The 11,852-nt window shown below is 40.8% G+C and overlaps 1 protein-coding gene across 1 annotated transcript; it reads left to right on the forward strand.

Moving 5' to 3' along the window:
• The first annotated feature begins 5,672 nt into the window (after positions 1-5,672).
• Positions 5,673-9,918, forward strand: LOC121445658 (S-phase kinase-associated protein 2-like). The gene is made up of 3 exons (XM_041647802.1): positions 5,673-6,825; positions 8,983-9,043; positions 9,861-9,918. Exons 1-3 carry the CDS (start codon positions 5,673-5,675, stop codon positions 9,916-9,918), a joined length of 1,272 nt encoding a protein of 423 aa, XP_041503736.1.
• Positions 9,919-11,852: the final 1,934 nt, after the last annotated feature.

Consider the following 11,852-nt stretch of genomic DNA (forward strand, 5'->3'; position numbering starts at 1 on the left):
AAAAATTAATTCACCCAATAAACAGCAGAAAGTAGTTTGGAGAAAACTACACCCAAATTCCCTAAATGATTGTTTATAAATGTTTACATTTAAAGGTGGATATGCTATAGAGATTTGCATTGGTATGAATCTTGGTTTATTGATACAAATTTAAGGTCAATTCTGTTATACTGTGTATATGTATTTCTGATCTTGATTAAAATATTGTTTGTGCAGCTCATTTTAAAATGTAATGTATAATTAAGAAACATAGGTTAATAGATAGTCATCTATAATAGTTAAGCTTGTAGTCATGTTAGTTAGGTTTTCTAGATATATAGAGATATATTTCACTTAGATAGGTATTCTTTTTTAAGATTTATTTATTTATTACATATACAGTGTTCTGCTTGCATATTTACTTGCAGGCCAAAAGAGAATACCAGGTCTCATTGCAGATGGTTGTGAGCCACCATGTGGTTGCTGGGAATTGAACTCAGGACATCTGGTAGAGCAGTCAGTGCTCTTAACCTCTGAGCCATCTCTCCAGCCCAGATAGGTATTCTTCAAACCTTTCAGAGACCTTCAGAATATAGCATTTGCAGTGTTAAGAACTTAGGACTTTTCAAGACAATGAGACACATCTGCTCCTGGCAGCATCAATTACTTCAAGAGAAAGATGGGCATCGAAGAGGCTCCTTATGGAGTTAATTAGCCATTTGGGCAAGAAACTGCTCTTTTCTGGACTGCTTGATAGTATGCTGTGTGAACTGGACATGCAGGACCCACAAAAAATGACTGCTAAACTTGCTTAAAGGTGAGACAATCCTTTGGGGTTCCTGCTTCATGAAAGAGTCTGCAAGACATTCTTCAGGACACAGAAAAAAGTAACTGACAAACTGCCAATACAGGCAAAACTGTCTTTAAAATTTCCGGCTTCATGAAAATGTCTGCTAGATACTATGGGACTATAGGCTAAAGACAGATGCCCCAATGGTACAGAAAAACGTTGGGTGACTGTACAGGTAGCGAGATGTCTCTGTAAATTCTAGAGTTTTGGAAATTGCTTACAATGCACTTCTAGATTACTTAGGTAATATTATATCCTTCTGGAGTCTTTGATGGAGTTGAAGAATAGATAGATAGTTATAGTTTTCCTTAGTTATGATAAAATAAAACATATAAATATTGTAACTGTAATTCTTGCTTGATACCTGTTCTGTTACATGTAATTTTATGTTATGGTCCAGTGCCAGCCCGGACCATAAATTATTTCTCCAGACCAGAGGGGAGGTGTGGGATTAAAGACACAACCCACACGGCTTTATTAGGAGGGAGTTTTCAGTGATCGCTCATGAAATCCTGAGTTCACATCCTGAAAATTCACTCCATGTTTATTCTCCAAACAGCTTTTATACCAAAACGTAAACTGGAGGGGGGGGATTCATTAGCATTCTGTTTCCTAGGTAACCAGACAAATGTCTGGTCATATCCATAGCTTTGACCACGCCTTTCTATGTCCATTTTGTCACGGCTTTCTATCTTCCTGCTCTGTATGCCAGCTCTGTCACGTAGGTTGAATTAACACCTCTTCCCAGGCAATCTCCATAATTACAAAGAAAGGAGCAGAGTGATATTAGCATATCCTGATCCTTTTAGGATGGCAACATCTGACTCAAAGCCTATGTGACTACCTTCTGCGTGGCCATGTATGAGCTGGCCTGTACGTTTGGCCAACATACAATGTAGGGCCTGTATAATATTGCCCCACAATTTTACTACATTAAAGTTAAAACCTTCTTTTTTATTTAAACAGAGAAGGGGAGGTGATGGAGGAAGGTCATTGGTTAAATAAAAAGAAACTGCTTGGCCCTCATTGGTTAGAAGATAGGTGAGAGGAGTAAACAGAACACTGGGAGGAAGAGGAAGTGAGCTCAGACTCCACAGCTCTCCTCTCAGGAGCAGATGCCTCAGAGAGACACCATGCCCTGCTCCCGGGCAGACACACGCGATGAAGCTCCGACCCAGGATGGACATAGGCTAGAATCTTCCCAGTAAGACTGGTGCTCACAGATTATTAGAGATGGGTTGATCAGGATATCAGAATTAGCCAGTAAGGGCTAGAGCTAAAGGGCCAAGCAGTGTTTAAATGAATACAGTTTGTGTGTTGTTATTTCAGGCATAAGCTAGCAGGCGGCTGGGGTGTTGGGGACGCAGCCCCACTGCCCTTATTACTACAGGGAGGTTATGTGGGAATCCCCCTCTGTATGCTGTGAATATCATTGGTTAATAAAGAAACTATCTTGGGTCTGCACAGAGCAGAATAGAGGTAGGCAGGGAAAACTAAATAAACTGAATGATGGGAGAAAGGAGGCAGAGTTAGGAAGAAGCCATGGAGCCCCACCAGGGACAGACACCAGAACTTTACTTCATAAGCCACAGCCATATGATGATACACAGATTACTAAAAATGGGTTAAATTAAGATATAAGAGTTAGCCAATAAGAAGCTAGAGCTAATAGGCCAAGTAGTAATTTAATTAATATAGTTTCTGTGTGATTATTTTGGGAGTCTGGGCAGCTGAGAAACAAACAAGTGGCCTTACTATAATGCATGACTATCACATCCTTCCAATAAACTAAACATATGCCTAAGGGTAAGGAGGGGGACTGTCCCAGAATTTCTACCTCAGTCAGATACACAGAGACAAAGACGCCAAAAACAGACAACACACAACACCAAGGGCACACAAAAAGATTTTGCCCCAACCAGTCAACTGACAAGAGTTTCAAAAACAGCAATAGCTTGGATTCTCAGGAGGGAGCAACCCTCCAGGCTCAATCACACTGAAAACCATCCAAATACAATATTCTCCATCTCTTCAACATCATTACCAAATTGTATAAAAAGAACAAATATTTTAAAATCCGAGTTAACTTATAACATTAGAGTCCCTAATCAGACCAATGAAAACAATTATAATTGTCCTCAAGTATATTTGTTACTTATATCTATGAAAAGTATTTTCATGGAAGTAAGTCTTAATAAGGGCCCTGAGAGTCCCTGATATAGGAGCCTGAAATTCTACCTATTTCCCCAGTGACTGTTTCTCTAATGAATGGACAACACAAACATTTTTATTAACTTTTTATTAAATCTGTTGCTATTTTTGGAAAAATCTACTGTGTCTATTTATATAAATAGTCTCACACAAAATAGAAAAGCTTCCTAAATAGTCTCACACAAAATATTCCTCTAATTTTTAGAAGGAAACCACGGCAAGTTCAGTAAGAAACAGTAAGGCCTTGCTTCAACATTACTTCAGGTACTAGAAGGCAAACTATAATTCAAACCTTCAACTGTTTCAGCTCAAGGTATCTGGCTTTTTGTTTTTGTTTTGTTGTATTAGTTAGTTGATTTGTTTGTTTTTGATATTTTGGCTTTTTGTTTTTTCTTGTTTTTGATATTTTGGATTTTTTTGTTTTTGTTTTGTTTTTATTTTTGTGTAACTGACCTGAACCTGCTCTGTAGATCAGACTACCATTGAACTTGTAGTGATCCTGCTGCCTCTGCCTCCCAAGTGTGGGCATTATGGGCATGTACCAACATGCCACGCCATAACAGTTACTGAAAGCCCAATAAGGAACTGACAATTGACCAAAGTGCACCTTGGAGAAATCAATGAGTTTATTAGGGTTACTACCTACAGGAATGTGGAAGACTCAATGGGCAGCTGCATCATGATAAAGCTCCCTGCAAAAATTCCAGGCATGTAGTTTGACTGGTAATTTCCATAGAAGTGCTTACTGCTTGTATAATTTTCAATGGGCGTTGCAAATCTTGTAAGTTTGAGGGATTTCCTGAATGTTGTGAGTTTTTTATTTCCTGAGGCTTGTAAGTTTTGTTTACTTGAGTCTAAGGCTCTTCTTCCAGGGTAGAATAGTTCAATTTGGAAGAAATTGCTGTACAATAATTCATTCTGTTCCTCTGGCCGCTGCTTAATATAAATGTATTTCAGGGAGAGTCAAAAGGAAGGGGTAATAACTGATATGCCACGGGCTATGCAGCTAGCAAGAAAACTGGGTTTTCCTTTTGTTAGTTGAGTATCTGTTCCCACACCCACTTCCATCTGCCTGTGAGTATCTTCCCCTACCTCCACAAGCAGCTGTTGATAGTGTTTATAGAGTCACGCATTTGAATATGTCCCTAAGCTTCTGAAGGGCAGAGACTAGCTCTCAGATTTCCCAATAGTTCCCAAAAATTATTATGCATTTCTTCAATTCATTCTACTTATGTTTCTTAAGTAACTACTATGTCTAAGATGTATGGTAAGGACCAGGAATACACGAACTAAGTCACACACAACCCAGTCTTCAGGTACCTTGTGAGTAAACAGATAAATAACCTATTGCTTAGCATTGGTTATAAGGTTTGTCTTGTGTGCATTAGTTATAGAGCTTTCTATTTATTAAGCAATTTATGTGTCAGATTAATGTGTTTAATAGCTCTGATAATTCTCAAAACAACCCTGTGAAGTGGGTTCTGTCACTGTTTCTTTTTACAAATGAAAAAAATCTTCAAGGCACTGAATAATGAAGTAACTCACCCAACTTTCTACAGATAGCAAAAATAAAATAACAAGACTGGAGGACTCTTCAAATGACCTCTGGTCACTACTTCATCTTTTTTTTTTATTTTTTTTTTATTTTTCGAGACAGGGTTTCTCTGAGGTTTTGGAGCCTGTCCTGGAACTAGCTCTGTAGACCTGGCTGGTCTCAAACTCACAGCGATCCGCCTGCCTCTGCCTCCCGAGTGCTGGGATTAAAGGTGTGCGCCACCAACGCCCGGCTTACTACTTCATCTTAAGTATAATGGTTCACCCTACATGTTGGAAGAAGACTAACACTGAAGAGAAACGGAACCTCTGTGTTGTTTATCACAGACTTGAGACAGCACTGTTGGTAAAAAGGGAATCCTAAGAGCAAGACAACGGTGTCAGTGTTTCTGTCTTCATAGCTGTATGATCCAAACAACGGAAAAAAAGACAAGGCAGGTGTGGCAGCACATGCCTGTAATTCTAGCTCTCAAGACGCGGAGGGCTGGGAATTGTGAATTCGCAAATAGCCTAAAATAATAATTGAGATCCTGTCTAAACATAAACAAAAGAGGGGGCTGAAGCGATGGCTCAGAGGGTAAGTGTGCTTTCTGTTCTTGCAGGAGATCTGAATTCTAGGACAGTTCTGTTCCCAGTCTCTGTGTTAAGTGACTCACAACTGCGCCAGGGAACCCAATGCCCTCTTCTTGGCTCTAGAGGCACCTGCACTCATATACACAAACCAACATAGACACATACAATTTTAAATCATTAAAATGAGGAAGGGCGAACTGCGAGTCAGACCCAGAACTACAATTCCCGGAAGGCGATGGGGCATCGCGAGATGCGGGAACTCTGTGTGCGCATGCGCGAGACCGTTGGAGCTCGTTGCTGTTCGTGGGTCGCGCTGCAGGCCTCGGAGTAGGAGGCTGTGAGACAGGCCGGTCTTCAACTAATGCGGGTTTTCAAAACCCCTGAATCCGTGCACACAGTATACAGGAAATAACTTCAGGAGATTCTGGACCAGAGTAGCAAAATCACCACCACCAACTTCACGTGGAGACGGGATTCCAGTAAGACTTCTGAACGGCTCTCAGACATGGCGAGTATCTCTGACTTGGAGAAGGGCCGTAAGAACATTACGCATGAACTGCCTTCAAACCTCGGCCCCCCCAAGAGCCCTTCAAGGAAATGGCTAAAGAGCGAAGACAGCGACAGAGCCTTTGTGATCATCCGTAGGCCTAAGCCGAATCAAGAGAACTTTCCAGGTATTCCCTGGGACTCCCTTCCAGATGAGCTGCTCCTTCGGATCTTTTCCTACCTGTGCCTCCCTGCGCTAGTCCGTGCCTCCAGAGTCTGTAAAAAATGGTACCACCTCTCGCAAGACGGGACTCTCTGGCAAACCCTTGACCTTGCAGGTGTAAAACTGCACCCGGATGTGACTGTCCGTTTGCTTTCTCGAGGGGTGATTGCCTTCCGCTGCCCACGATCGGTTATGGAACAACCACTGAGTGAAAGGCTCAGGTCTTTTCCTGTAAAGCACATGGACCTGTCGAATTCAGTTATAAATGTGGCAAGCCTCCATGGAATTCTGTCTGAGTGCTCCAAGTTACAGAATCTAAGCCTGGAAGGCCTGCAGCTTTCGGATCCCATTGTCAATGCTCTTGCCCAGAATGAAAACTTGGTGCGACTAAACCTTTGTGGGTGCTCTGGATTTTCTGAGTCTGCTGTGGTGAATCTGCTAAGCAGCTGTTGCATACTGGATGAACTGAATCTCTCCTGGTGCTTTGAGTTTACTAAACAGCATGTGAAAGCGGCTGTGGCACATTTATCAGCCACCATCACCCAGCTCAACTTCAGTGGCTACCGAAAGAACCTCCAGAAAACAGATCTTCGTACCTTAATTAGACGGTGCCCCAACCTTATCCGCCTTGATTTAAGTGACAATGTCATGATAAATCAAGACTGCTTTCCAGATTTTTTTCAGCTCAACAACCTTCAACACCTCTCGCTTAGCCGGTGCTATGATATAATGCCCCAGAGTCTACTTGGACTTGGACAAATCGCCACACTAAAAACACTACAAGTTTATGGAATCGTGCCAGAAAATACCCTGCAGGTATTGAAAGACTCCCTTCCCCATCTGCAGATTAATTGTGCCTATTTTACCACCATTGCAAGGCCAACTATCGACAACAAGAAGAGCCCAGAGATTTGGGGTATCAAATGCCGACTGACTCTGCAAAAAGCACGTATAAAGTCCCTTCCTTTGGAATGAGGAACACAGACAGCAAATCCAGTTTCTGAAGACCTTGGTTACCTTTCCTATTGGTTTTACCTTAACCCTCATTGTATATGTATGCTTAGAGAACCATTTGTAAGGGAGAACTATGAAGTATTGCTTTTTCAAGAATATAGAGATGTTTCCGTCAGTGCTAAGCTCTCAGATTCCAAGTGTTAGGTCTTTAAGTTAGTCTATAATTTCAAAATAGCTTTTTAGAGCAAATTTTGAGTCAGTTCTACCAAGTGCCTTTCAGATTAAGTCTATTTAGAATTGAGTTTTTAAAAATTACTCCTAGTTCACAGTTTTCATGCTGTTTTTCATAACTTGTTACCTCTTTTATTATTCAGTAATTTATAAAACTTGATTTTGAAGAACAATAAGCTATATGTTTGGTGAGCTGGATGGAAAGAATCATAGGCTGCTAGCCTTTGAAGTAGCCATTAATGTATTATGTATGTTCCCCGGTTATGCTTTGTCCCCAGAATCCTAAATTTGATGAGGAAATATTTTATTTGTACTTTAATAAATAGTGATGTGGGACTTCCCTCTGTATTCTGTGAATGTTTTATTACCATTGGTTAATAAAGAGCTGCTTGGGCCTATAGCAGGGCAGTATAGAGCTAGGCTGAAAAACTAAACTTAATGCTGTGAGAAAGAAGGTGGAGTCAGGCAGATGTCATGTATCTGCTAAAGGAGAAAGACACCAGAACCTTACCACTAGGCCACAGCCTTGTGGTAATATACAGATTAATAGAAATGGGTTAATTTAAGATGTAAGAGCTAGCTAGAAATATATTTAAGCTATTAGCCAAACAGTGTGGTAATTAACTCGGGTCTGGGCAGCCAGGAAAAAAAGTGGAGTCTCAGACTACAAAATAAAGCTTGCCTGAAGATTAGAAAATGAAACAGCTGCACTGGTCAGCTTTACAAATTTCTAGTCCTTGAAAGTTATTATTGCTGTTTAGAATAATAAGGAAATAGAGCTTAGTAATTATTCACCTATTATAAATGAACTTGTAGTCACATTAAGTATGTTTTCAAGGTCAAACAAAGATATATTTTAGATAGACAGGTTATCTTAAAACATTTCAGAGATCTACACAATATGGCATTAAGATGTTTTAATAACATAGGCTCTTTTTTATGACAATGAGACCTGTCTGCTCCTGGCAGCACCAATCTTTCAGAGAAGTTAATGGGCATCAAGGAAACTTCCATATAGAGTTTACTGTCTTTGTGGCAAAAGTAAACCACTAAGCAAGAAAATGCCCTTGCCTCAACTGTTAATAGTATGCTGTCCTAATTGGACAAGCAGGACACAAAAGAAAGTGACTGCTAAACATTGTCAAGATAAGGAGGGATAGTCCTTCAGAATATCCTATTTCACAGAAAAATCTATTGGATATGCTAGTCTGAAGGTAGACACCCCAACATTGCAGAGAAACTTGCATTTTCTGCTTATTCAGTTAATATTATTTCCTTCTTAGGTCTCTGAGGGAGTTGAAGACTAGATAGTTATAGCTTTCCTTGTTTTCCTGATACAGAAAGCAAATTATGATAGAAAGTAAAATAGGTATTATAAGACTTTATAGATAGGATAGATATAGAGTACTTTCTCTGAATTTTTCAAATGCAAATGGACTAGACAATGTTGATATAGTTATTGCCTTATATACTATATATAGTCATTGTACTTATTGTATATGGTTTTTCATATTAGTCAAAGCCTTCTTTTTCATATTAGACATAATGGATAAATGTAGTGACATTTTATTTATATTTTAATAAATAAAGTTTGTCTGAAGATCAGAGAGTAAAACAGCCTTACAGACCAGATAGTAGTGACACACCTTTAATTCCAGGAGCCACACTAGTTTACCATAGAAACCAGGTGGTATTGGTACAAGTGTTTAATAACAGCCCTAGAGAGGAATATAAAATGGAATGAGACAGCTCTCAGGCAGTCTCATTCTGGGGATTCCTGGAGGTAGTATTGCCATTTTGGGCTGAAGTAGAAGCAAGAGCCAGTGGCTGACTATTTTGCTTCTCTGACATTCAGGTTGAACTCCAATTTCTGTCTCTGGGTTTTTCTTAATTGTGCTACAGACTTGGAACTCTTTTTAAGTGGTCTTTCCCAACAGTGGTTTGAAACTGTCCAGGATGTTACTGGATCTAAATGTCCTTAGGTAGAGCTACTTATTTCTCTCTCTGAGAAATGCATGAGAAGCAGGTATGTGTGAAACTTCTGCACGGCTGGCACAACTAGCACTGCACCTAAGTTTTTAAGAGTCATTGGGCATTAAATCTTTTGATAACAGACATATTTTATAACACCTGATACACAGAAGCAAAAAGATCATATTGTGTTTCTTAGAAAAGGAAAAGAAAAAGAAAAAATTAAGACAGTTACCTCTTTGGAATATGACAGAGCCAGAATACATTTCTATTACCTTTTCGTCAAAAAATCTTACTGTTAAAACAATAATATGGAGTACCTTTATCTGCTCAGACCTAAAGTTCAGCGCACCATGCCGGTCTGTGCTCTAAGTACCACCATACAGTTCGCAAGCAGTCCAAGGGGCTGGGGATTGAAACACACAAAGACTCACAGAGACAGAGACACGGGTCATCCTTGAAGCCAGAATGCCCCAAGAATGCTCCCTTTATTGTGTTCAGGGGCAGATTATATAGAGATACGCCCCAGCCAAACCCACCAGAAACCACTCTCCTGCCATCAGGAACTCCTGAAGGTCTCGTGCTCAGAGCAGCTGTAGGCACTCAGATCAGGGGAAAACTAGTTGTTTACAAGAAATTCAGGATCTGGGGCTCACTGCTCCCAATATGAGAGAACATTTTTAAAAAGTATAACAGAGGAATAATTATGCTTCAATTCCTGAGTAGTTAAAGTGCTAACTACTACTTGAAACTATTGTTTGCAGATTAGTGAGGGCCAACAGTGGGCTCTGGCTGAACTTCGGCCTCCAGCTGCCCTCATACGTGCAGGTCCACCTGGGAGCTATTTTGCCAACATGTCGCAGTAATCTGTATTTTTGTATGTTGATTTCTACTTTTATGGACTCATTTTTAAAATAAAGTACATTTTTATAAAAATGAAAAAAAAAATGAAGACATGGAAAAAATCATTCCCTCCCTCATCCACATTGGTCTATCATCAGTAACCCATTATCAAAATCAAGGCTTGGATTTCTGTTAATGGCATCACATAAATCTTTTGAAATACACTCCAAAGCCAAGTTTGGTCCCAGAAGAAAGGCCTTTTGAAAATGGAGGGGATGTGGCTTGTTAGTTCTCTTAGTGCAGATCCATAGCTCCATAAACATGGGCATACATTTGACAGAAATGTGATTTCTGGTGTGTATCACGGTGAAGTTGAGACCACTGAAACATGTACAAAGAAAACAAATTCTCAACTTACTTTAATTACCAAGCGACTTGATTCTGAGTTGGGCTAAAACAGAAAAGAACCACATACTGTTTTCCATAGTTAACTCCACTGTAAAAAGAATCTCAGATTTTTCCAATGAAAATGACGATTTGGAACAAGTGAGTAAAAATCACATTGCAATCGGGCAACGCTTAAGACCTCTTTTGAAAATCTCCCTTTAATATCCCATAATAAGGCTGGGAGGAGGGCCTCTGAATGCAAATAAACCTTACCTTGGGTGGGCTTAACCTAGAGAACCAGGGCTTCAGAATCTCTACGGCCCCATTAGTGACTCTGAGCCAGTGGCTCCCAGGTTCACGGTCTCACAATCTTGAAGAATGGGGAGCAAAGAGAGTAGAAAGGCACACAGTGCTTTTGAGTGGAAAAGCAGCTCTCTCTATAAGGGAGAGGACTTTTGAGGCCCTTGTGAGCCTTGAGTTCGGAGGCTTCCGTTTGGATGAACTAAATGGGCGTGGGGACTCTGATTGGGCGGAAGATAAAGACAGCATGGCCTGAGAAAGAGGGGCCTCAAGCCTGCTGAGAAACTTCAAAGGGGAGATAGAGCCAAACAGCGAGGAGAGCAATGACTAGAGGTCCTCCACTATTGGAGCAAAGGCTTGTGGCCAGCTGTTACCTTGTAAGTCGAGGCTTCTTCATATGCACAGCTTCTGAGCAAATCTCAGGAGAGAAGGACCTCTGTTCTCAAGGCCCAGCCCAGCCCAGCATTCTTGTGCAGAAGAGCTCCATAGCTGAATTTACAACATTGGGCTAAATCCACAGTTTTTATTGCAGTTTTTTTTTGTTTTTTTTTTTTTTTTGTTTTTTTTTGCTTTTTCGAGACAGGGTTTCTCTGTGGTTTTGGAGCCTGTCCTGGAACTAGGTCTGTAGACCAGGCTGGTCTCGAACTCACAGAGGTCCGCTTACCTCTGCCTCCCAAGTGCTGGGATTAAAGGCGTGTGCCACCACCGCCTGGCTTTATTGCAGCTTTTGCATTCAGTGCTGAGATGGAGTTCATTGGATAGCTGGTTTGCTAATCTGCAGAGGTCTCCTGAGATTACCTTCATGCCTCTGCCTGCCTGTAGCTCACTGAGAATCAGCTCTGCCAGCTTGCAAAGATTTCTCTTCTCCAGGGGCCTCTTATCCTTACCTACCTGTCTAAAACTGAAACTACCTTATTCCTGTCTCTATTAATATTAAAGGATGTATGGAGGAAAAACAACAACAACAAACTTTTCCCCAGATCCCATAACTTTATGTTTTGTTTGTTTGATTTGAGGCAGAGTCTCACCATGTAGCCTGAAGACCCCATGGAGACCAGGCTGGCCTCAAACTCACAGATCCCCACCTACCTCTCCCTCTTGAGTGCTGGGATTAAACGTGTTCACCACCACACTTGGCCATAACTTTAATTTTTGAGTTTCTACTTAGTTATTAAGTGTTGTGTCTATATGTTCCTGGACACCCATGCTGTGGCTAGGCTTCCTAATAGGAGTGGAGGGGTCAGAGACCAGCTTGTGGCAGAGTCGGTTCCCTTCGTCCACCCTGTGGGA

This window comes from Microtus oregoni, unplaced genomic scaffold (assembly GCF_018167655.1).
Source record: "Microtus oregoni isolate MIOR12 unplaced genomic scaffold, Mior012 000264F_ref0000339, whole genome shotgun sequence".
Lineage (NCBI taxonomy): Eukaryota > Metazoa > Chordata > Mammalia > Rodentia > Cricetidae > Microtus > Microtus oregoni.

Bases quoted from the DNA above. Each gene is read 5' to 3' on its own strand.
- LOC121445658 (XM_041647802.1), top strand. From the start codon at position 5,673: ATGGCGAGTATCTCTGACTTGGAGAAGGGCCGTAAGAACATTACGCAT. The intron at 6,826-8,982 runs GTATAAAGTCCC...ACTCTTTTTAAG, and splicing joins ACTGACTCTGCAAAAAGCAC to TGGTCTTTCCCAACAGTGGT. The intron at 9,044-9,860 runs GTAGAGCTACTT...TCATACGTGCAG, and splicing joins CTGGATCTAAATGTCCTTAG to GTCCACCTGGGAGCTATTTT.